This window comes from Bos javanicus, chromosome 6 (genome assembly GCF_032452875.1).
Source record: "Bos javanicus breed banteng chromosome 6, ARS-OSU_banteng_1.0, whole genome shotgun sequence".
Taxonomy (NCBI): Eukaryota; Metazoa; Chordata; class Mammalia; order Artiodactyla; family Bovidae; genus Bos; species Bos javanicus.
The window spans coordinates 83895879-83921631 of record NC_083873.1 but is presented as its reverse complement, the minus strand read 5'-3'; the positions used below and the strand labels follow the sequence as shown (position 1 = coordinate 83921631).

At 38.2% G+C, this 25753-nt stretch overlaps 1 protein-coding gene across 2 annotated transcripts in view; it reads left to right on the top strand.

Annotated features, from left to right (window-relative positions):
• The window catches only part of TMPRSS11A (transmembrane serine protease 11A), a 62484-nt gene extending 44490 nt beyond the window's left edge, over positions 1-17994 (top strand). For both annotated transcript variants that reach the window (XM_061420330.1, XM_061420329.1), the window contains 3 exons: positions 10814-11073; positions 15501-15643; positions 17486-17994. In XM_061420330.1, coding sequence (XP_061276314.1) covers positions 10814-11073; positions 15501-15643; positions 17486-17647 — 565 coding nt within the window. In that variant the 3' untranslated portion in view covers positions 17648-17994. The remainder of the gene's footprint in view (positions 1-10813; positions 11074-15500; positions 15644-17485) is intronic.
• Positions 17995-25753: the final 7759 nt, after the last annotated feature.

Here is a 25753-nt window from a genome sequence, read left to right as displayed (position 1 = left end):
CTTGCTCAAACTCATATCCATCAAGTTGGTGATGCCATCCAACCATCTCATACTCTGTCATCCCCTTTTCCTCCTTCAATCTTTCCCAGCATCAGGCAGGATCTTTTCTAAGGAGTCAATTCTTTGCATCAGGTGGTCAAAGTACTGGAGCTTCAGCTTCAATATTAGTCCTTCCAATTAATAGTCAGGACTGATTTCCTTTTGGATTGACTGGTTTGATCTCCTTGCAGTCCAAGGGACTCTCAAGAGTCTCCTCCAACACCACAGTTCAAAAGCACCAAGTCTTCAGCATTCAGCTTTCTTTATGGTCCAACTCTCACATTCATACTTGACTACTGGAAACACCATAGCCTTGACTAGATGGACCTTTTTTGCTCTCTAAGTTGGTCATAGTTTCTCTTCCAAGGAGCAAGTTTCTTTTAAATTCATGGCTGTACTCACCATCTGCAGTGATTTGGGAACCCAAGAAAATAAAGTCTCTCACTATTTCCATTGTTTCCCCATCTATTTGCCATGAAGTGATGGGACCGGATGCCATGATCTTAGTTTTCTGAATGTTGAGTTTTAAGCCAGCTTTTTCACTCTCCCCTTTCACTTTCATCAAGAGGCTCTTTAGTTCTTCACTTTCTGCCATAAGAATGGTGTCATCTGCATATCTGAGGTTATTGATATTTCTCCCAGCAATCTTGATTCCAGCTTGTGCTTCATCCAGCCTGGCATTTCACATGATGTACTCTGCATATAAGTTAAATAAGCAGGGTGACAATATACAGCCTTGACGTACTCCTTTTTCAATTTGTAACCAGTCTGTTGTTGCATGTCCAGTTCTAACTGTTGCTTCTTAACCTGCACACAGATTTATCAAGAGGCAGGCAAGGAGGTGGATAGTTGCCAAGGAACTTTAATCTTATTATTAATCATAGATTTTACAAGGAGATGGTATCCAATAAAGAACAGAGAGAGTCAAACAGACATGTGATACTAGGCATATAACTTAAAACATCTAGGCTCTATTTTCCTTAAGTATAAAACAAAGCCTTTACTAGATGACCTCTCATTACTAGATGATCTTTCCAATCCCTACATGTGCCATGATCCACCAGCTTCTCAAGCCGACAAGCTAGAAGTCACTCACAATCATCTCTCATAGGACCTCTGACAGCTTTACCTAACCCACTCTTACCTTCTAACAGTCTAGTCTCTGGAAAGAACCAATGTGATTTTTTTTTTAATTTTACTTTATTTTTAAACTTTATAATATTGTATTAGTTTTGCCAAATATCGAAATGAATCCACCACTGGTATACATGTATTCCCCATCCTGAACCCTCCTCCCTCCTCCCTCCCCATACCATCCCTCTGGGTCATCCCAGTGCACCAGCCCCAAGCATCCAGTATCGTGCATTGAACCTGGACTGGTGACTCGTTTCATACATGATATTATACATGTTTCAATGCCATTCTCCAAAATCATCCCACCCTCTCCCTCTCCCACAGAGTCCATAAGACTGATCTATACATCAGTGTCTCTTTTGCTGTCTCATACACCGGGTTATTGTTACCATCTTTCTAAATTCCATATATATGCGTTAGTATACTGTATTGGTGTTTTTCTTTCTGGCTTAGTTCACTCTGTATAATAGGCTCCAGTTTCATCCACCTCATTAGAACTGATTCAAATGAATTCTTTTTAATGGCTGAGTAATACTCCATTGTGTATATGTGCCACAGCTTTTTTATCCATTCATCTGCTGATGGGCATCTAGGTTGCTTCCATGTCCTGGCTATTATAAACAGTGCTGCGATGAACATTGGGGTACACATGTCTCTTTCCCTTCTGGTTTCCTCAGTGTGTATGCCCAGCAGTGGGATTGCTGGATCATAAGGCAGTTCTATTTCCAGTTTTTTAAGGAATCTCCACACTGTTCTCCATAGTGGCTGTACTAGTTTGCATTCCCACCAACAGTGTAAGAGGGTTCCCTTTTCTCCACATCCTCTCCAGGATTTATTGCTTGTAGACTTTTGGATCGCAGCCATTCTGACTGGCGTGATATGGTACCTCATAGTGGTTTTGATTTGCATTTCTCTGATAATGAGTGATGTTGAGCATCTTTTCATGTGTTTGTTAGCCATCTGTATGTCTTCTTTGGAGAAATGTCTATTTAGTTCTTTGGCCCATTTTTTAATTGGATCATTTATTTTTCTGGGGTTGAGCTGTAGGAGTTGCTTGTATATTTTTGAGATTAGTTGTTTGTCTGTTGCTTCATTTGCTATTATTTTCTCCCATTCTGAAGGCTGTCTTTTCACCTTGCTAATAGTTTCCTTTGTTGTGCAGAAGGGTTTAAGTTTAATTAGGTCCCATTTGTTTATTTTTGATTTTATTTTCAATATTCTGGGAGGTGGGTCATAGAGGATCCTGCTGTGATGTATGTCGGAGAGTGTTTTGCCTATATTCTCCTCTAGGAGTTTCATAGTTTCTGGTCTTACGTTTAGATCTTTAATGAATTTTTAGTTTATTTTTGTGTGTGGTGTTAGAAAGTGTTCTAGTTTCATTCTTTTACAAGTGGTTGACCAGTTTTCCCAGCACCACTTGTTAAAGAGATTGTCTTTAATCCATTGTATATTCTTGCCTTCTTTGTCAAAGATAAGGTGTCCATAGGTGTGTGGATTTATCTCTGGGCTTTCTATTTTGTTCCATTGATCTATATTTCTGTCTTTGTGCCAGTACCATACTGTCTTGATAACTGTGGCTTTGTAGTAGAGCCTGAAGTCAGGTAGGTTGATTCCTCCAGTTCCATTCTTCTTTTTCAAGATAGCTTTGGCTAATCGAGGTTTTTTGTATTTCCATACAAATTGTGAAATTATTTGTTCTAGCTCTGTGAAGAATACCGTTGGTAGCTTGATAGGGATTGCATTGAATCTATAAATTGCTTTGGGTAGTATACTCATTTTCACTATATTGATTCTTCCAATCCATGAACATGGTATATTTCTCCATCTATTAGTGTCCTCTTTGATTTCTTTCACCTGTGTTTTATAGTTTTCTATATATAGGTCTTTAGTTTCTTTAGGTAGATATATTCCTAAGTATTTTATTCTTTCCGTTGCAATGGTGAATGGAATTGTTTCTTTAATTTCTCTTTCTGTTTTCTCATTATTAGTGTATAGGAATGCAAGGGATTTCTGTGTGTTGATTTTATATCCTGCAACTTTGCTATAATCATTGATTAGTTCTAGTAATTTTCTGGTGGAGTCTTTAGGGTTTTCTATGTAGAGGATCATGTCATCTGCAAATAGTGAGAGTTTTACTTCTTCTTTTCCAATTTGGATTCCTTTTATTTCTTTTTCTGCTCTGATTGCTGTGGCCAAAACTTCCAGAACTATGTTGAATAGTAATGGTGAAAGTGGGCACCCTTGTCTTGTTCCTGACTTTAGAGGAAATGCTTTCAATTTTTCACCATTGAGGATAATGTTTGCTGTGGGTTTGTCATATATAGCTTTTATTATGTTGAGGTATGTTCCTTCTATTCCTGCTTTCTGGAGAGTTTTTATCATAAATGGATGTTGAATTTTGTCAAAGGCTTTCTCTGCATCTATTGAGATAATCATATGGTTTTTATTTTTCAATTTGTTAATGTGGTGTATTACATTGATTGATTTGCGGATATTGAAGAATCCTTGAATCCCTGGCATAAAGCCCACTTGGTCATGGTGTATGATCTTTTTAATGTGTTGTTGGATTCTGATTGCTAGAATTTTGTTAAGGATTTTTGCATCTATGTTCATCAGTGATATTGGCCTGTAGTTTTCTTTTTTTGTGGGATCTTTGTCAGGTTTTGGTATTAGGGTGATGGTGGCCTCATAGAATGAGTTTGGAAGTTTACCTTCCTCTGCAATTTTCTGGAAGAGTTTGAGCAGGATAGGTGTTAGCTCTTCTCTAAATTTTTGGTAGAATTCAGCTGTGAAGCCGTCTTGACCTGGGCTTTTGTTTGCTGGAAGATTTTTGATTACAGTTTCAATTTCCATGCTTGTGATGGGTCTGTTAAGATTTTCTATTTCTTCCTGGTCCAGTTTTGGAAAGCTGTACTTTTCTAAGAATTTGTCCATTTCTTCCACGTTGTCCATTTTATTGGCATATGATTGTTGATAGTAGTCTCTTATGATCCTTTGTATTTCTGTGTTGTCTGTTGTGATCACTCCATTTTCATTTCTAATTTTATTAATTTGATTTTTCTCCCTTTGTTTCTTGATGAGTCTGGCTAATGGTTTGTCAATTTTATTTATCCTTTCAAAGAACCAGCTTTTGGTTTTGTTGGTTTTTGCTATGGTCTCTTTTGTTTCTTTTGCATTTATTTCTGCCCTAATTTTTAAGATTTCTTTCCTTCTACTAACCCTGGGGTTCTTCATTTCTTCTTTTTCTAGTTGCTTTAGGTGTAGAGTTAGGTTATTTATTTGACTTTTTTCTTGTTTCTTAAGGTATGCCTGTATTGCTATGAACTTTCCCCTTAGGACTGCTTTTACAGTGTCCCACAGGTTTTGGGTTGTTGTGTTTTCATTTTCATTAGTTTCTATGCAAATTTTAATTTCTTTTTTGATTTCTTCTGTGATTTGTTGGTTATTCAGCAGCGTTTTGTTCAGCCTCCATATATTGGAATTTTTAATAGTTTTTCTCCTGTAATTAGGATCTAATCTTACTGCATTGTGGTCAGAAAAGATGCTTGGAATGATTTCTATTTTTTTGAATTTACCAAGGCTAGATTTATGGCCCAGGATGTGATCTATCTGGGAGAAGGTTCCATGTGCACTTGAGAAAAGGTGAAATTCATTGTTTTGGGATGAAATGTCCTATAGATATCAATTAGGTCTAACTGGTCTATTGTATCGTTTAAAGTTTGTGTTTCCTTGTTAATTTTCTGTTTAGTTGATCTATCCATAGGTGTGAGTGGGGTATTAAAGTCTCCCACTAGTATTGTGTTATTGTTAATTTCTCCTTTCATACCTGTTAGCATTTGTCTTACATATTGCGGTGCTCCCATGTTAGGTGCATATATATTCGTAATTGTTATATCTTCTTCTTGGATTGATCCTTTGATCATTATGTAGTGACCATCTTTGTCTCTTTTCACAGCCTTTGTTTTAAAGTCTATTTTATCTGATATGAGTATTGCTACTCCTGATTTCTCTTGGTCCCTATTTGCATGGAAAATCTCTTTCCAGCCCTTCACTTTCAGTCTGTATGTGTCCCTTGTTTTGAGGTGGGTCTCTTGTAGACAACATATGTAGGGGTCTTGTTTTTGTATTCATTCAGCCAGTCTTTGTCTTTTGGGTTGGCATTCAACCCATTTACGTTTAAGGTAATAACTGATAAGTATGATCCCGTTGCCATTTACTTTATTGTTTTGGGTTCAAGTTTATACACCGTTTCTGTGTTTCCTGTCTAGAGAATATCCTTTAGTATTTGTTGGAGAGCTGGCTTGGTGGTGCTGAATTCTCTCAGCTTTTGCTTGTCTGAGAAGCTTTTGATTTCTCCTTCATATTTGAATGAGATCCTTGCTGGGTACAATAATCTGGGCTGTAGGTTATTTTCGTTCATCATTTTAAGTATGTCTTGCCATTCCCTCCTGGCTTGAAGAGTTTCTATTGAAAGATCAGCTCTTATCCTTATGGGAATTCCCTTGTGTGTTATTTGTTGATTTTCCCTTGCTGCTTTTAATATTTGTTCTTTGTGTTTGATCTTTGTTAATTTGATTGATATGTGTCTTGGGGTGTTTTGCCTTGGGTTTATCCTGTTTGGGACTCTCTGGGTTTCTTGGACTTGGGTGATTATTTCCTTCCCCATTTTAGGGAAGTTTTCAACTATTATCTCCTCAAGTATTTTCTCATGGTCTTTCTTTTTGTCTTCTTCTTCTGGGACCCCTATGATTCAAATGTTGTAGTGTTTAATATTGTCCTGGAGGTCTCTGAGATTGTCCTCATTTCTTTTAATTCATTTTTCTTTTATTCTCTCTGATTCATTTATTTCTACCATTCTATCTTCTAATTCACTAATCCTATCTTCTGCCTCTGTTATTCTACTATTTGTTGCCTCCAGAGTGTTTTTAATTTCATTTATTGCATTATTCATTACATATTGGCTCTTTTTTATTTTTCTAGGTCCCTGTTAAACCTTTCTTGCATCTTCTCAATCCTTGTCTCCAGGCTATTTATCTGTGATTCCATTTTAATTTCAAGATTTTGGATCAATTTCACTATCATTATTCGGAATTCTTTATCAGGTAGATTCCCTATCTCTTCCTCTTTTGTTTGGTTTTGTGGGCATTTATCCTGTTCCTTTACCTGCTGGCTATTCCTCTGTCTCTTCATCTTGTTTAAATTGCTGAGTTTGGGGTGTCCTTTCTGTATTCTGGCAGTTTGTGGAGTTCTTTATTGTGGCGTTTCCTCACTGTGTGTGGATTTGTACAGGTGGCTTGTCAAGGTTTCCTGGTTAGGGAAGCTTGTGTTGGTGTTCTGGTGGGTGGAGCTGTATTTCTTCTCTCTGGAGTGCAATGAAGTGTCCAGTAATGAGTTATGAGATGTCTATGGTTTTGGGGTGACTTTGGGCAGCCTGTATCTTGGAGCTCAGGGCTGTGTTCCTTTGTTGCTGGAGAATTTGCTTGGTATGTCTTGCCCTGGAACTTGTTGGCCCTTGTGTGGTGTTTGGTTTCAGTGTAGGTATGGAGGTGTTTGATGAGCTCCTGTCAATTAATGTTCCTTGGAGTCCGGAGTTCCCTGGAGTCAGGGTTTGGACTTAAACCTCCTGCTTCCAGTTATCGGTCTTATTTTTTCAGTAGTTTCAAATCTTCTCCTTCTATACAGCACCATTGATAAAACATCTACATTAAAGATGAAAAGTTTCTCTACTGGGGGGTCACCCAGAGAGGTTCACAGCATTACATGGAGAAGAGAAGAGGGAAGAGGGAGTTAGAGGTGACTCGAATGAGATGAGGTGGAATCAACAGAGGAGAGAGTGGGCTAGCCAGTAATCACTTTCTTATGTGCACTCCACAACTGGACTGCTCAGAGATGTTCACGGAATTATACAGAGAAGAGAAGAAGAAGGAAGGAGACAGAGGTGGCCAGGAGGATAAAAGGGGAGAATGAAAAGGAGGGAGACAGATCCAGCCAGTAATCAGTTCCCTATGTGTTCTCCATGGTCTGGAACACACAGAAATTCACAGAGTTGGGTAGAGTAGAGAGGGGTTAAGGAGGAGACACAGGCGACCTGGTGGAGAAAAAGGAGAGTCCAAAGGGAGAGAGAGCAGTCAAGCCAGTAATCTCGCTCCCTAGTGAAAAATGGGTACTGAAGATTGGGTTCTTAAAGGTACAGAATTGGTAACAAATACATAAAAGCAAAAATTAAAAATCTAGAGTAGAGTTTGGAATTTCAAAAATACGATGTTAAAGAAAAGAAGAAGGAAAAGAAAGAGAGAAAAAACGAACAAACAAAAACAAACAAGGTCACAAAAATTATAAAGAAAATATAGGTACAAAATTGATAACTAATACCAAAAAGCAAAAGTTAAAAATCTAGAGTAGAGTTTGGAATTTCAAAAATACAATGTTAAGAAAAAGAAGAAGGAAAAGAAAGAGAGAAAAACAAACAAACAAACATACAAAGTCGCAAAAATTATAAAGAAAATACAGGTACAAAATTGATAACAAATACCAAAAAGCTAAAATTAAAAATCTAGAGTAGAGTTTGGAATTTCAGATATACAATGTTATATAAAAGAAGAAGAGAAAGAAACAGAGAAAAAAGAAAAAAAAATAGTCACAGAAATTATAAAAAAAAACTATAGGTACAAGATTGATAACAAATACCAAAAACCTAAATTAAAAATCTAGAGTAGAGTTTGGAATTTCAAAAATATGATGTTAAGGAAAAGGAGAAAAAAAAGAAAAGAAACAAGGTCAAAAAAATTATAAAAAATATATATATATATATGAAGTTTGCTTTAAAAAAAAAATAGGGTCTTTTTTTCTGCAAAGTAATATGTTATAAAAGTGAAAATTAAAGGAATAATACAGAAATTAAAATTTTTTTTTAAATTAAAAAAAAAAGAAAGAATGATCGTAAAAATAGTAAAAATACATCTAGGACTTTCTCAGGTTTTGTTGTGAGTATTGTGGGTTCAGTTCATTTTTGGCTAGTTCCTTGGTCCGACTTATATTTCTCAAGATCTATAGGCCCCTTCCTATGTAGTCGTACTAACCACACGGTTTTAATCTATTGCCTGTAACTTCCAAGGCAGTTCCCTCTGTTATAGCTTCTTCTGTTTGCTGGTCTCTTCAGTGTCTGGTTTCCACCCTGACACAAAGGGGACGGTGGAGGATACTTTTTTTTTTTTTTTTAGGCTCACTTGTTCAGTCGCGCTGTGGGGAGGGAGGGAGGGATGCTGCAAACAAATAACACTGACATGTGCTCGCAGTGCCTCAGCCACACTGGGTCTGCCCCCACTCACGGCGCGTGTAACCTCCCTGCCCACACTGCTCAGGCTCTAGGTTGCTCCACTGGGAACCATCCGTGGCCGGCCTTGGGCTGCCTGCACCTCCCAGGTCCAAGCCGCTCAGGTTCAGGCACTCGGGTAGTCCTCAGAGGCCCAGACTCTGTTGGGCCTGTGTTTTGTGCCCTTCCGAGGTCCAAGCAGCTCAGGTGATGAGGTGTTTGGCGAGGGCGATTGCTGCGACTTATCGCCTCCCCGCCGCTCGGTTATCTAGGTGTACAACCGGCACACCTTCTCAGGCAGATGTTGACCGTCCAGACCCCCAAGAAGTTTTAGTTAGCAAAGAAGCCTGCTTTTAGTTTTATAAATAATGTCTCTCTGGGGCTGCGATTGCCCCCTTCTGGCTCTGCCTGCCTGTCCCCAGAGGGTGATGGTCTGCAGCCGGCTATCTCTGTTCAGTCCTTTGTTCTGTGCCCGGGCCTGGCGGTGTTTTAGATTAGGGCTAGCTTTTCACATGGTAGATATCCCACAGTCTGGTTTGCTAGCCCAAATTATTTCGCTCAGATAGCACTCTGGGTATCAGGTCAGATCCTTACTCTAAGCGATGCAGCCGGCGCCGCACCTCCCTGCCCAGCCCCCGCTTGCTACTGGCATGTGTAGGCGGCTGCGTTGCTTCTCCACTGGGGGAGTTACCATAGGGCTCTCAATCTGCGGGTTTTAATTGTTTATTTATTTTTCCCCCCTTTATGTTGCTCTCTGTGCTTCCAAGGCTCGGCACAGATTCGGCAGTTAGAAGGTTTCCTGGTGTTTGGAAACTTCTCTCTTTTTAAGACTCCCTTCCCGGGACAGAACTCCGTCCCTCCCTCTTTTGTCTCTTTTTTTGTCTTTTATATTTTTTCCTACCTCCTTTCAAAGACTTGGGCTGCTTCTCTGGATGCCTGATGTCCTCTGCCAGCATTCAGAAGTTGTTTTGTGGAATTTACTTGGCGTTTAAGTGTTCTTTTGATGAATTTGTGGGAGAGAAAGTGTTCTCCCCATCCTACTCCTCCGCCATCTTCTCCCCAAGTTCTCCCAATGTGATTTTTTAATGTAATTGAGAGTACATTACTCTCAGTTAAAATCATCCAGTGAATTCCCATATTATTTGAATAAAATTTAAGCACTTTATTCAAGACCTATTTGTTGTCATTCAGTTGCTATGTTCTACTCTTTGCAACCCCATAGACTGCAGCATGCCAGGCTTCCCTGTCCTTAGCTATCTCTCCCAAAATTTACTCAAACTCATGTCCATTGAGTCATTGATGCCATACAACCATCTCACCCTCTGTTGCCCTCTTCTCTCCCTGTCCTCAATCTTTCCCAATATCAAGGTCTTTTCCCGTGAGCCGTCTGTTCGCATCAGGTGGCCAAAGTCTTGGAGCTTCAGCTTCAGCATCAGTCCTTCCAATGAATATTCAGGGTTGATTTCCTTTAGGATTGACTGGTTTGATCTTCTTGCAATCCAGGGGACTCTCAAGAGTCTTCCCCAGCACCACAATTTTAAAGCATCAATTCTTCCACACTCAACCTTCCTTATGGTCCAACTCTCACATCCATACATGACTATTGGAAAAACCATAGCTTTGATTATCTGGACCTTTGTTGGCAAAGTGATGTCTCTGCTTTTTAATATGCTGTTTATGTTTGTCATAGCTTTTCTTCCAAGGAGCAAGCATCTTTTGATTGACGTACAAAACACTCTAAAATCTGGCCCCTGCCTACCTCGCCAACCTCATTTCCCATCATTCTTCCTTTGTTTCCTGAACTGCAGCCAGTCTCTTCTTGGGATATTTGCCTGAAAACTTATCCCATCTTCCCATAGCTGACTGCTCATCAACCATGTCTCAACCCAAGTGCCATATCCACTGCCCTATTTATAGTCCTTATCACTGCTGTAAGTTATTGATCTATTCATTCGTTTTGCTCTTTTTCCTTCCCTGGAATCAAATGTACCCACCAGCAGGGGCTTTTCTGACTTGTTCACCACTTTATTCCTGGCACTTCAAATAAGGTTCAACATGTAGATGATCAATAAATATTTACTGAAGAAATGAATGAACAACATTTTATAGGCTTTACAGCTCTAAAATTCAATAATTCTGAACTGGATTCCAGCTTGAAGATGCTCTTCGTATATATTTTATCTTTCAAAATAGTAGCAGTAGACTATATGGTCAAAGAAAGCTATCATTGAATCCAAGTGTATTAGGGTGGAATTTTCTTTTTTATTAACCTACATGCAATTATTGTAATGCAATTCATATATTCTGTTACTATCTAAACTTTTCCAGTAAAGCAAACCCACATCAGTGGACTGTTAGCTTTGGAACAAAAATCAACCCTCCATTAATGAAAAGAAACATCAAAAGAATTATCGTCCATGAGAGGTACAGCTCCCCAGCAAGAGAGTACGACATTGCTGTTGTGCAGTTCTCTCCCAGAGTCACCTTTACTGATGACATCCGTCGAATTTGTTTGCCAGAAGCCTCTGCGTCCTTCCAACCAAATTCAACTGTCTATATCACAGGATTTGGAGCACTTTTTTATGGTGGTGGGTATCTAAAAACAAATCACAGAGCTCTAAGCTCTATTCATGGCAGTGTTATTTAATGTCCATCAGTGATATCCTGTCACACTTTTCCACACAGTTTGGATTAGGGCTCTTGTTTTGCAAGTGACAGAAGCTCAACCCAAATTAACTAAAGTAAAAAATAATAATAATATGGCAAATTTGGCCTTTGTAATTTGGAATTAAGAGGTGATATGAGTCTGGCTTCAGGTATGTGTGAATTCAGGAGTTTGTGTAATGTCATCAGGCTCTGAATCTCTGAGTTTTTGCATGGGTTGGTTCGGTTTTCCCCAGGTCACCTTCATTACAAGGGATTCTAGCGCCACATAGTGGTGAGGGTGGCCAACAGCAGCTCAGCGTGTACATCTTCACCTAGCTGACGCCAGGGAAGAACACGTCTCTTCCTTTGCCAGAATCTGTTAATCCCTGAAAAGGTCTTTTTTGGCCCAGCTTGTGTCCAGGGGTACCAGACTGACTGGTTGACTCAATTCTCACTCTTACAACTACAGAAATAAAGGTAGATATGTGATTGGCAGCTTGGTCAGAATCACGCGTAATGAGGGAAAGAGCTCCAACAGGAAAGGCTTCAAGGAAGATATAAAGGGAAAGAAGGTTCCCTCAGAAACACTAAAGTCTATCTCTATGTACCATTACCTATGCAATGCCAGGTATACACTAGATATGCTAAAATACTCATGCCTACCTTCAGTCTGACACCTTCACTTTGAGCCTCACCTCTGTGAGCCTCCTCTCTTTTTCACCTGCCCTTCCCCTTAGTTTGCTCCGTCACTTAGTATCACTTTTCTCAGTCACCTCAAAAATGTTTCCTTTGCTCAGCTATAATCTCCAGTTGCAGCAAAATCTGCTTCAGAACTAAAGAGGCTAATTAAGAGTGATTCGGGGTAAGAATACTGTATAGAGACAAATCATCTCTGAAAATAAAGTTTCCACTGACCTCTCTAAAATGATTTAACTTGATATATTAACAATCTCCTAAAAAATAAAATTGGCTTCATGTTTTAAGGTTTTCAAAACATACTCAGACATACTCTGGATTCTGAAATTTGGTCCAGGCGCATACATATAACAACAGCAACAGGGTTTCTTTGACTCTAGGCTTGAGAAGATAAGAAAGGACTTTTTGAGAAAGAAAAAATTCATTCACAGAGCTCTATACAATTTATTGATATACAATAAACTCTAAAGAATAAATCATTAATTCTCATTCTTCACTAAGGAACCAGGAATACCTTTCACTAATGTGGTTGATGATGGGCTTGATGGTCTTTAGATTTTTCTCCAGATGTCCCATGTGGTTTCTTTAAGGTTATATTTCCAATCACAGAAATTATTACCCATAGTTTAATAAGCCCAGGGAGCTATAAGCCTGACAACAATATGTCTTCTCTCTCTCTAATGGATCTTCTCCTAAGATAGAGTTGCATTCTTCATTTGATGAGAGGAGCATCTCAGTTCCCTTTGGCTTGATGGAAAGAAATCATTTCTGACCTGGAGTCTCAGGTTGGCACAGAAATATATCTGCCATAATAGTTTTTGAGTAGCAATACAATCTAATTTATGTAGAACACTATAATTAGCAACAGGATACCTACTTTTTTAAAGCACCAATGGAACATTCACCAAGATAGACTATATCTACGTCTATAAAACATTCTCTGACAAACTTAAAAGAATGGAAATCATATATAGTATGCTCTCTGATGGTAATGCAATCAAACTAAAAACCAGTAACAGAGAGATAATGGAAAAATCTCTAAATGCTTAAAAATTAAACAACACACTTCTAAATAATCCATAGGTAAAAGAGGAAATCTTGAAGATAATTATAAGTATTAATAGAATGAAATGAATGCAGGATGCAGCTAAAACAGTACAGAGACAGGGAAACATAGCAAAATGCATTATAAAATAAGAAAGCTCTCCTTTTAAGACACTAGAAAAGAAGAGAAAATAAACCTAAAATAAATACGAGGAAGGAAATAATATAAGGGTGGCAATGAATATAATAAAAATGAAAAAATGGAGAAAATTGAATTTAAAAACTGATTCCTTGAAAAAAAAGCAATACTTTCTGGGAAATGTCATTAAGCATTCTCACAGTAGTTGAGAAATAGTTGAGGAATGTACAGGATTTGTAGGCTAAACTTTTTATAACTCCTTGCCAATGAGTTTTATTAAAAAGCTATGAATTTATACTGTCACCTACACTGTGCATTTCATCTTACCTTCCCAGCACTGGGCATGAATTATTTTTAATTGGTAATGTAATAGCCAAAAAAAATTACACTAGTTGTACTCAAAGAACAGAATATCTTGAGCATTTTTAAACATTTTAGCAAATACCTGTCCAGAAAAAATCCTGAATTGACATTCTACAGAAATTAGTGTCCATTATTAGTTTCTGAAAGAGATCAGCCCTGGGGTTTCTTTGGAAGAAATGATGCTAAAGCTGAAACTCTAGTACTTTGGCCACCTAATGTGAAGATTTGACTCATTGGAAAAGACTCTGATGCTGGGAGGGATTGGGGGCAGGAGGAAAAGGGGACGACAGAGGATGAGATGGCTGGATGGCATCACTGACTCGATGGACCTAAGTCTCAGTGAACTCCGGGTATTGGTGATGGACAGGGAGGCCTGGCGTGCTGGGATTCATGGGGTCGCAAAGAGTCGGACATGACTGAGCGACTGATATGATCTGATTAGTTTTCTACTACTGTGTAACAAATTGCCACAAATTTAACAACTTGAAAGAAAATGCATTTATGATTTCACAGTTTCTATGGGTCAGAAATCCAGACATAGCATAGCTGGCATCTCCTCTCAACATCTCATTAGCAATCAAAGTATTGGCTGGGGTTGAGGTCTCATCTATGACTCTTCCAAGCTCACTGGTTGTTGATGGAATTTAGTTTCTTGCACCTACAGAGTTTATGGCAGCTTGCTTCTCCAACACTATTGGGAAAAAGTCTCTGAACTCAGGGAAAGCCTAGTTCAGTTCATTTCAGTCGCTCAGTCATGTCCAACTCTTTATGACCCCTTGGACTGCAGCACTCCAGGCTTCCCTATCCATCAGCAACTACCGGAGCTTGCTCAAACTCAGCATTGAGTTCGTGATGCCACCCAACTATCTCATCCTCTGTCATCCCCTTCTCCTCCTGCCTTCAATCTTTCTCAGCATCAGGGCCTTTTCCAGTGAGTCAGTTCTTCACATCAGGTGACCAAAGTATTGGAGCTTCAGCAGAAGGCCTAAACCCCTTCTAAAAAGGCTTATCTGATTCAGTCAGGCCCATCTTGAATAATTTCCCTTTTAATGAACTCAATATCAAGCTGACTACATCTTAATTAATCTTCAATATTCCCTCACCTGTGTCACAGAATATAACCTAATCATGAGAATGACATCCATCATATTCACAGGTCCCACTTAGACTTAGGGGGAAAGACATCACATAGGAATCTTGGGGATCATAGTAGAATTTTGTCTACTGCAGGGTCAGTTTCCCAACCAGCAAAGAACCCCTGAATACTTGTTATATTATTGGTTTCTATCATAAATAGTTGTCTTCTGCATTAGTATTGGTTTCTATAACTCAGGCTCTAGTTTATGACCTGGGGTTCCAAAATTATAATACACAATGAAATCATTGCCTTTACCTGTCATTATGTGTGTGAGAGTTCCCCATAAAATATAAAGGATAAAATAAAGATATATAGTTATTTTATCAGGCCAAAACTGTCTAGGCCTACAAAGTTTCTGGGAACAATCTACAAATAAAAACTTACTAAAAAAATAATACCTTCCTAAATATACAAACTGATTGTTTTTAAGTAAAGGTACAAAGGTTTCCCAGAAAAAAAGAAACAAAATGTTTTCTTTGCTAGTATAGATATTTAAAAATGAGATAAGGACAATTTTCATTTACATTTGCCAGAGAATAAATAGAACTTATTTCCTTAAGAACTTCTTACATTAACTTCATCTTGTTTGACAACTTTTGTTGTTGTTCAGTCACTCTGTCATATCCAACTGTTTGCGAACCCACAGACTGCAACGTGCCAGGCTTCCCTGTCTTTCACCATTTCCCAGAGCTTGCTCAAACTCTTGACCATTGAATCAGTGATGCCATTCAACCATCTCATCCTCTGTCATCCCCTTCTCCTCTGGCCTTCTATCTTTCCCAGCATCAGGGTCCTTTCTAATGAGTCGGCTCTTTGCATCAGGTGGCCAAAGTATTGGAGCTTCAGCTTCCACATAAGTCCTTCCAATGAATATTCAAGATTGATTTCCTTTAGGATTGACAACTTTAGTTTGAAATAAAAAGGTCTGCACTTCATTCTAGCTAAGAATACTGCTTGTAAACACTAAAATTACTTTGCTTTTCCTTAAGGGGAATCCCAAAATGATCTTCGAGAAGCCAGACTGAAAATCATAAGTGATGATGTGTGCAAGCAGCCACATGTGTATGGCAGTGATATAAAATTTGGAATGATGTGTGCTGGATATCTGGAAGGAATATATGATGCCTGCAGGGTAAGGTGGAGAGAGATTATTTTGATGCCATTAACTCAAAAATATTTTATCTGGCTCAAAAATATTCTATGCTCTTTATATTAGTAAAATACAGAGATTATGTCCATGCAAAAATTTATAAATGCTAATTTCAAACACAAACATTTTAATGTTTTATTAAGCAAAACAAACAAATTAAGCAAAACAAAATAACCAAAAAGCTTCCTTGATGTTATCAAACTAACCAATAAAATTTAATTTTAATATCAGAAATCCAGAGTTTCATAAAGCAGAGTCTCTTTCCTTAAAGAGCTAACATCTAGAAAGGAAATAATCATGAACAATAAACTATGATGTAATAAGTTATATAATAGAGAACAATTTTTTATTTAAAGTATAGTTGATTTACAATACAATGTTAGTTTCAGATGTGGAGAATAAATATTTTTAGCTTGAAGGGAACATCTTTGGAACAAATATGAGAGAGATAATACTTCAATGAGGCCTGAAAGATAAAGAACATTTAGCTGGTTATAGAATAAGCAGAGAATATTATAGAAAAGAGATAAAGCACAGCCATATTATGAAGGTGTGAAATTACAATTCATATTTGAGGCAACTGCAAGTAATCTGTTGGGTCTCAGCCTAAGGAGGATGAGAAGTGAGAAGCAGTTAATGGTGAGGCAGATTAGGTCAAGTTGTATCTAGTCCCCTTTCCAGGGCCCTCCTCTTGTCCAGCATCTGTCCTGCATGTATATTTTCAGACAAATGCATTTGTAACACATGTTTCATCCTGTAGGCACTGCTTTATAAGTGTTTACAAGAACATGTGGGGGTTCTTGAAAACTCCAAGGAGGTGATTCCATATGGTGAAATGATGGGAATTGTATTGTCATCAGGTGGCAGAAAACTCTGCCCAGAGTCCCACAGATTACACAGCATAGACAACCTCTGTCAGAAAACCAGCAGGGAGTTGTGCAGCACATGGGCTGGGCCAGAGCAGAATCTGGTATACATCTAGGCTAAGAGTGTGGAGGGAGGCAGCTAGCATTCAGGGATTCCAGAGAGAGGTTCAGGCTATGACAGACAAGTGGAAGGTGGCAACTGGAACACAGAGAACCCGGGAATCTAGGCGAATGGTGAGATTAGTGGTAAATCTCTGGATAGAGTGGTGGTCATAAAATAAAGAGCTTTCACTGCATTGGGGAGCACAGGTAAGATTCCTGCCTTGTGACTGTGCTGTGCATATAAGGCAGCTCTAGGCAGTTCTAGTCATAAAAAAGTTGGGGAAATCATCAAGGAAGGGACTCAGGCACAATGGAAGCAGGAATACAAGGATGGCTACTAGGGTTCATGGGGAGGGGTTTGGTTCATCTGATAAAACGGAAGCCCAGGCACCCTACTTGGAGTCAGGAAAAAAAAAAAATCACAGCTTGACTTTCTGTGTTGTATACTTGAAATCTGCTAAGAGTAGACCTTAAGCATTCTCACCACACACACACACACACACACGCACACGCACACATACACACCAAGTAACTATGTGAGGTGATGGATGTGTTAATTAACCTGATCATGGTAATCATTTCACAAAGCATATATGTCAAATTATCACAATGTACACTTTAAATATATATGATTTTATTCATGAATTATACACCTATAAAACTGAAAAATAATTTTTCAATGTGGAAATTGAACTTTGAGGCTTTTATAATTACTAAAACCCATGTTTCAATGAATTATCCTGCAGTTGGTAGTCTATAAATATACTTTCTAATAATAAAATATGTGGTTCATCAAAATATCTTAAGTAATGAGTTTCATATTTAATTCATTTTCTTTCTCTTTTTTTCTTTTCAGGGTGATTCTGGGGGACCTTTAGTTGGAAAGGACTTTAAAGATACCTGGTATCTCATTGGAATTGTGAGCTGGGGAGATAACTGTGGTCAAAGGAACAAACCTGGAGTCTACACAAAAGTGACTTATTACCGAAACTGGATTGCTTCAAAAACAGGCCTCTAATGCACTATACAACTTAAACACTGAGAGCTGTATGCAGGTCATACATGCATGAGAATCCATATATTCTGTGGTTGTAGTACAATGAAGTGAGATTAAATGACATGATTTATTTCCAAATCACTTTAATCAACCAAAAAACCCATGGCCAATTTGTAAAGGATTTAAATTTATAAGGTAGTGAGCCAGTTTAGCCTGGTTTGAAAAATACAATAGAGATACTGGGCTTTTTAAGTCAGTGAGCTAGAGTATAGAAGACAAGCAATGCAAATTTTTGAGGATAATCCATAACATTTTTAGGATGTATTTGTTAGGGATGTCTTCTTAAACAAAAAACTTTTTAAATTCTCAGAGTTTAGGAAACCCATGTATAACTTTATCATTTCTTCAGAGCTCACAAATACTTATTTCCCCCTTTTTTTTCTTGTTCTTTCATGTTTTCCAAAGAGATTTTACATATTTTCTATTTATAAATCCATTGGAAGGATTTTAATTAAAAAAATTATATCTAAGAAACAAAGCATGGTGATAAATTAAGCCAGAGATCTTCTGACCTTTGTCTGCTGTGAAATCTCCCTAATTTTTCAGTGATAAAGATAACATAAAGACACACACATACCCCACACACATGTGCACATACAGAATATCCCTACCTTCAGATATTCACAGAAAAGCATGATTGATAAATATAGACAGCAATTAGCTAGTCAAAAACGTATTTTTTTTTTCAAATATTTGGGGGAATGTGATAGTAACTTCATGAGCCGTCCCAAAACAATGGCACAAAAAATTGAACATTTTATAGGTGCATTTGCACACTTTGACCACCAGGGGGAAGTTTTGTAAATTATTGTTAAGGTTAAATGCCTAGAAAAAAACGAAGATTTGTTAATATGTTGAAGAATTAATGAGCATTATCTTTCCACGTGGGATTCCCTGATAGCTCAACTGGTAAAGAATCCGCCTGCAATGCAGGAGACCCTGTTTCAATTCCTGGGTTGGGAAGATCCGCTGAAGAAGGGATAGGCTACTCACTCCAGTATAAAAGTTTATTCCTTTGTATTACTGTAGCCAATTGTCTCCTAAGGCTTGTGGCAATAGCCTATTGCAACCATGAAATACCAAGTATTTTTTTCTAATTTAATAAATGCAGATTTTGATGACCTACCATACAGAAGATATGAACAAAGTGCTTTGAAATAGCAAATGAACCCATAAGTGTCCCATGAAGATATTAGAAGAGTCACACTCATGTATTCCATAATATTAATACATTTAGATGATGATTTTGTAGAAACTGTTATTCTGTGTGACAATACTGGTTAGACATCAAGGTTATGCATCATTTACTCATGTAAACCCAAATATAAACCAAGCCATTAGACAATTGAGCTATTTTATAATTCCCATCACATGCTATTGATAAGGCATAAAAATAATCCTAAAATAATCCAAAGGAGATTTAAAATGTATTCACATAAAAATTAATCCATAAGTTAGACTCATAGAATTTGAAGCTCAGAAAACACTACAAGTCCTGTAGGCCAGTACACTTAGAATTCAGAGAACTGAAGCCAGGAAAAGTAAATGATTTAGTGAAGCTGTAGGTAATTTGTATCCCCAGTGGGCCTAGGGCCCAGGGCCTAAGCTAAGCTAAGCTAAGTCACTTCAGTCATGTCCAACTCTGTGCAACCCCATAGACGGCAGCCCACCGCCCAGGCTCCGCTGTCCCTGGGATTCTCCAGGCAAGAACACTGGAGTGGGTTGCCATTTCCTTCTCCAATGCATGAAAGTGAAAAGTGAAAGTGAAGTCGCTCAGTCGTGTCTGACTCTTCACGACCCCATGGACTGCAGCCTACCAGGCTCCTCCGTCCACGGGATTTTCCAGGCAAGAGTACTGGAGTGGGGTGCCATTGCCTAGGACCCATCAATTTCACATATCCTTTTGTTACAAAGTATCTTTATGATCATCTATATTATTGAATCATCAGCTGTATAAAAATTTCAGTGAGTTCTACTGAATCTGTTTTAAATTAAGAAACTCAAGAATTTTAAATGAGTGATTCACTTAGGCAGCTGGCTGCCAATTCTCAGAACTCACTTCAGGATAAAGTTACTTCTTCATACATAAAGATATACACAGGCACATAAATTATTCAATATTATGGTGGTAAGAAACAATTTCAATTTCTAGTGTCAAGGAACGACCTTAGAGTTATAACTTTGTGTTTCTAAATAGTCTTGTGAAACATTTAATCCTGGATCACATATAAGCAAATATTGGTATATCATTTAAAATCTAATAATACAGTTGGTGATCAGAGCATTCTACAAATAATATCATTGAATCTGTGTTAGGCCAACTGAATAAATCTTTCTTTCAACTTTTGTTTAAAAATTACATTTCTTTTAATTAACTAGTTTGGGTCACTCAACCTAGTTTGGGACCTAACAGAAGCAGAAGATATTAAGAAGAGGTATCAAGAATACACAGAAGAACTGTACAAAAAAAGATATTCAAGACCCAGATAATCACAAAGTGTGATCACCAACCTAAAGCCAGACATTCTGGAATGCGAAGTCAAGTGGGCCTTAGGAAGCATCACTAGGAACAAAGCTAGTGGAAGTGATGGAATTCCAGTTGAGCTATTTCAAATCCTAAAAGATGATGCTGTGAAAGTGCTGCACTCAATATGCCAGCAAAAAATCTGGAAAACTCAGCAGTGGCCACAGGACTGGAAAAAGTCAGTTTTCATCCCAATCCCAAAGAAAGACAATGCCAAAGAACGCTCAAACTACTGCACAATTGCACTCATCTCACACACTAGCAAAGTAGTGCTCAAAATTCCCCAAGCCAGGCTTCAACAGTACGTGAACCATGAACTTCCAGTTGTTCAAGCTAGATTAGAAAAGGCAGAAGAACCAGAGATCAAATTTCCAACATCCATTTGATCATCAAAAAAGCAAGAGAGTTCCAGAATAACATTTACTTCTGCTTTATTGACTATGCCAAAGCCTTTGACTGTGTGGATCATAGCAAACTGGAAAATTCTGACAGAGATGGCAATACTAGACCACCTGACCTGCCTCCTGAGAAATCTGTATGCAAGTCAAGAAGCAACAGTAGAACTGGACATGGAACAACAGACTGGTTCCAAATCAGGAAAGGAGTACGTCAAGGCTGTATATTGTCACCCTGCTTATTTAACTTGTATACAGAGTACATCATGTGAAATGCCAGGCTGGATGAAGCACAAGCTGAAATCAAGATTGATGGGAGAAATATCAATAACCTCAGATATGCAGATGACACCACCCTTATGGCAGAAAGTGAGCAAGAACTAAAGAGCCTCTTGATGAAAATGAAAGAGAAGAGTGAAAAAGTTGGCTTAAAACTCAACATTCAGAAAACTAAGATTACGGCATCCAGTCCCATCACTTCATAGCAAATAGATGGGGAAATAATGGAAACAGTGACAGACTTTCTTTTCTTGGGCTCCAAAATCACTGCAGATGGTGACTGCAGCCATGAAATTAAAAGACGCTTGCTCCTTGGAATAAAAGCTATGACCAACCTAGACAGCATATCAAAAAGCAGAGACATTACTTTGCCAACAAAGGTCTGTCTAGTCAAAGCTATGTTTTTTCCAGTAGTCATGTATAGAGTGAGAACTGGACTATCAAGAAAGCTAAGCACTGATGTATTGATGCTTTTGGACTGTGGTGTTGAAGATGACTCTTGAGAGTCCCCTGGACTGCAAGGAGATCCACCCAGTCCATCCTAAAGCAAATCAGTCCTGAATATTCATTGGAAGGACTGATGCTGAAGCTGAAACTCCAATACTTTAGCCACCTGATGCGAAGAAATAACTCGTTGGAAAAAACCCTGATGCTGGGAAAAACTGAAGGCGGGAGAAGAAGGGGATGATAGAGGATGAGATGGTTGGATGGTATCACCAACTCGACGGACATGAGTTTGAGTAGGCTCTGGCAGCTGGTGATCGACAGGGAAGCCTGGCATGCTACAGTCCATGGGGTCACAAAAGTCAGACACAGCTGAGCAACTGAACTGAACTGAACTGAATTTGGGTCACTCTGAAGCAGGATTTTTCAACTTTAGCACTCCTGACATTCTGGACTAGATAATTCTTTGTTTTGAGAGGCTACCCTGTGCATTGTAAAATTTTAGCAGCATCCCTGACCTCTGCCTTCTAGACATCTGAAACACACTTCTCTCCATCCAGTCCAAATTATGTTAACTGAAAATATCACCAGATGTTGGCAAATGTCTCATAAGGGGTGAACTTCTTCCTTGTTGAGAACTACTAATAATCAAAGGCATTTGATTATTTTCAAAAATTCCAGAGATAATCTGAAAATTTTCACAGAGTATTCAAAAACTATAGTCTGCTGGTCAAACTGTGTGTTCACTATCATGTTCCTAAAAGAAATGGCAGAGGAAGTGACAGATACTTTAGTCAGTGAGCATTTCAGATACAGAGTGATTGCCTCACACACAATGTGACTGAAGAGTTTCTCTTACTCCTGCTTACAGCAAATTCATAGAGCACTATCAGCTATTGCTATGAAGACAGGCTTTCTATGAATACACCCTCTAGTAAGAATTTCTCTACACTGACCACAATTCACAGTAAGAAATGTCTCATATCACAGCTCCATAAATATGTAACAAAATACATATATAGATTAAGAATTGAAACAGAAGATTCATAAAACAATGCCTCTCTTACTAAATACAATAAAATTTATTATTTCTATTCTATTCTGCTTTTAAAAAAATGCTTGACCCACAAATTAAACTGATTTCACAATCTATTAATCACAGGTTGTAACCTGTGTTTCCTATAACACATTCTGGGATAATCATTCACCATTATTAATGCCATAGTATTATTATCTCACCTGTTCCCACTACATTCCCTACCTTCAAACTATATTTTTAGCAAACTGTAGCTAGATTATGGGGCTTCCCAGGTGGTACTAGCGGTAAAGAACTGCTTGCCAATGCAGGAGACATGAGACTCAGGTTCAGTCCTTGGGTTGGGTAGATGTGTAGGAAGGCATGGCAACTCACTCCAGTATAATTGCCTGGAGAAGCCCATGGACAGAGGAGCCTGGTGGGCTAAGGTCCATAGGGTCACATAGAGTTGGACATGATTGAAGCAACTTAGCACAGCACAGCACAGCTAGATTATGACACTGTTCAATACTGCTAGTCCCATGCACTCAAATCTTCACTGATTTCCCCTTTGCCTGATAAACAGAGTATAAATCCACATCACCATAGCTTGTAAGGCCCTTTACAATCTGCCAACAACCAAGTAAAATTTTGTTTCACTCGTTCTCAGTGTTCTTGTAACACTGAATGTTACTCTTTATTTCCTAACACATAGATAGTAGGTTATGCAAGATTCTCTTCACTCTACAAGATCTAGCTCAAATATCACCTCTATCAATAATACCTTTACTATCCAATAAAAATTACTCTTCATCCAAAGTTTTTTGAATGCTTTTTTTTTTCCCTAGAGCTTTTCTCATACTTTACTTTGTATGATAACTTTTATGTACATTTATTATCTCTAAAAACATACTAAGTTCCATTAGGCTAAAGACTGCTTTATTCATTTTTGTATTCCCCACAGCTTTTAGGAAAATAATCTGTATATATTATGGTTCATGAAAGAATAAATTAACAGGCTAATCATGATTTCTAGGAAGGAAAGACACCTCAGTTCTCAGTTACTAACTGCTTCCCTCAGCTCACTTTCTTTTACACTGCTTTCCAATCTGTGCTGGCCCCATCTAGCATATTCTTGAATGTTTCTAAGGAGGTCCAGCTCTCTGTCTACATTAGAAGCAATCAAAACACAGTAAGACAAGTCACTAACCTTTCAGGAGCCTCTCTAAATCAAAAACTTTGCCCCGTATTCCCTTAACTGAGCACATTCCAAACCTATAGGGATATTTGGAGATAAGATCAAAAAGCACATCTCCCATCTTCTTTTTTGTGTTTTTATTTGATCTACGAGGACTGTCCTTTCATCTTTTTTCTTTCATGGACCTCACAAATATGGGTACTTCCAAAAGGTCATCTTAGATCTCCATGATTGTATTTTTGCAGTTTAGGCTCTTCTTTGTTGAATTTGCCCAATGAGAGATAATAGAGATAAAACTAAAATTCATATACAATATCCACTTTTGAATGCTCACAGAAATAAAAGGATTGGAATTTCAGGAAAAAAAAAAAGATGACATTTGGTTCACCAACTTTAATTATCCATATGCCTGTCCTTTCTTTTCCATTAGTAATCAAGATTTAAATGATAAACTAACATTTTTAAACTGATTTTATTCTTTTCTAAGTTCAGGAGACTCCTCTCACACCAGAAGTCAATTAAAAAAAAATGAAAAGAAATCCCAAATGTCACCTAGAAAGTGAGGGAAAATCAAAGATAAAAATGTAGGCTTCAGGAGTCAGAAAAAGAACTGAAGAGCAGTTCTTTAGATCACCCTACACTGTGTTTAGCCTTGAAACAGGTGTTACGGGTTAAAGCATATAGATGACTCACTGGGGAAGCTTAAATTTTTTCACTCAACCTTGACGATTCCCACATATTAAACTGTTGTCAATCATCTTGCTGGGATCATGGGTGGGTAGAGACAGCATTCAGGATTCCTATCAGTGCTTTCTTGAAACTGTATTATGCTGCTGCTGCTGCTGCTAAGTCGCTTCAGTCATGTCCAACTCTATGCAACCCCATAGACGGCAGCCCACCAGGCTCCCCTGTCCCTGGGATTCTCCAGGCAAGAACACTGGAGTGGGTAACTGTACTATAAACAGTAACATAATCTGGCTCACGATACACTGCACAGTGGGGGTCAGCACAAGCCTTTAGCTGGGCCTCTAACACCCGAAGCTCCTCTTCCTTTCCCTGGAGGGACAACTGGGAAGTAGGATGGAGACCATTCTAGGTCAAAAGTCATGCCACGGCCGACCACTGTTCTGTTTCCTCTCTCTCCCTCTCATGCAATGAACACTATTCCTGGTACAAAGGCACAATCTTTTCTGGCTTTTCATGAAAACCACTCCAAAAACAGCCTAGCCCTCACATTGCCTTTCATGGGGTCATTTTAAGAACCTAACCATCAAATAGGAGATGCTTACACCATCTCCTATTTCAGCCGCATTCCTTATTTCCTTCTCGTTTAGATGCCTCTGGAAAAAATCAGATCAACAGATTCTAGCACAAGACAAATAAACAAATTAAAAAAAAAAAAAAGACTAAATTCCAAGGTGATCTGGTAACTTTTCCCTGTTCCATGACTACAGGCTATTCCTAATCCTCAAAATGATCATAGTATTAAATGTGCTTGTTCAAAAGCCTTGGAAAACAAATAAGGATGAATCAGTAGAAAATCACCAGTATTACTGATAAAAAAAAAAAAAAAACAACTCAAGTACAAGCTATTTAAACAGTAAGTGAGAACTGTTATCTTTGTGTCAAAAGGATGTTACGATGCACTTTCATGGTTCCAAATGACCTCAAACTCTGTTCAAGTACCTCTCTACTATCACGTATTTCACACGCTGCTGAAAGAGTGCATTACTAATACAAAGCTAGTACACTGATGTTAATTTAAATCAACTGGATTATTAAATATAGGTTTAAATAATCTTGAACAAACAAAAGGCTATGTGGCAGTCTAACATAACATTATGCTATGTTAATGTTACATATATGTATATATTATATAGACATATATAATGTTTTATATATGCATGTGGAGGGGGAGCTGGGGGAGGAATGTGTACACGTATATGTATGGCTGGATCCAATGCTGTGCACCTGACACTATGACGACGCTGTTAATCAGCTATACTTCAGTACAAAATAAAAAGTCTTAAAATATTAAAAACTTTTAAAAACAAAATCCTGTCTAGACTTTAAAAGGAAACCAGAATTGAAAGAGACACATGTACCCCAATGTTCATCGCAGCACTGTTTATAATAGCCAGGACATGGAAGCAACCGAGATGCCTATCAGCAGACGAATGGATAAGAAAGCTGTGGTACATATACACAATGG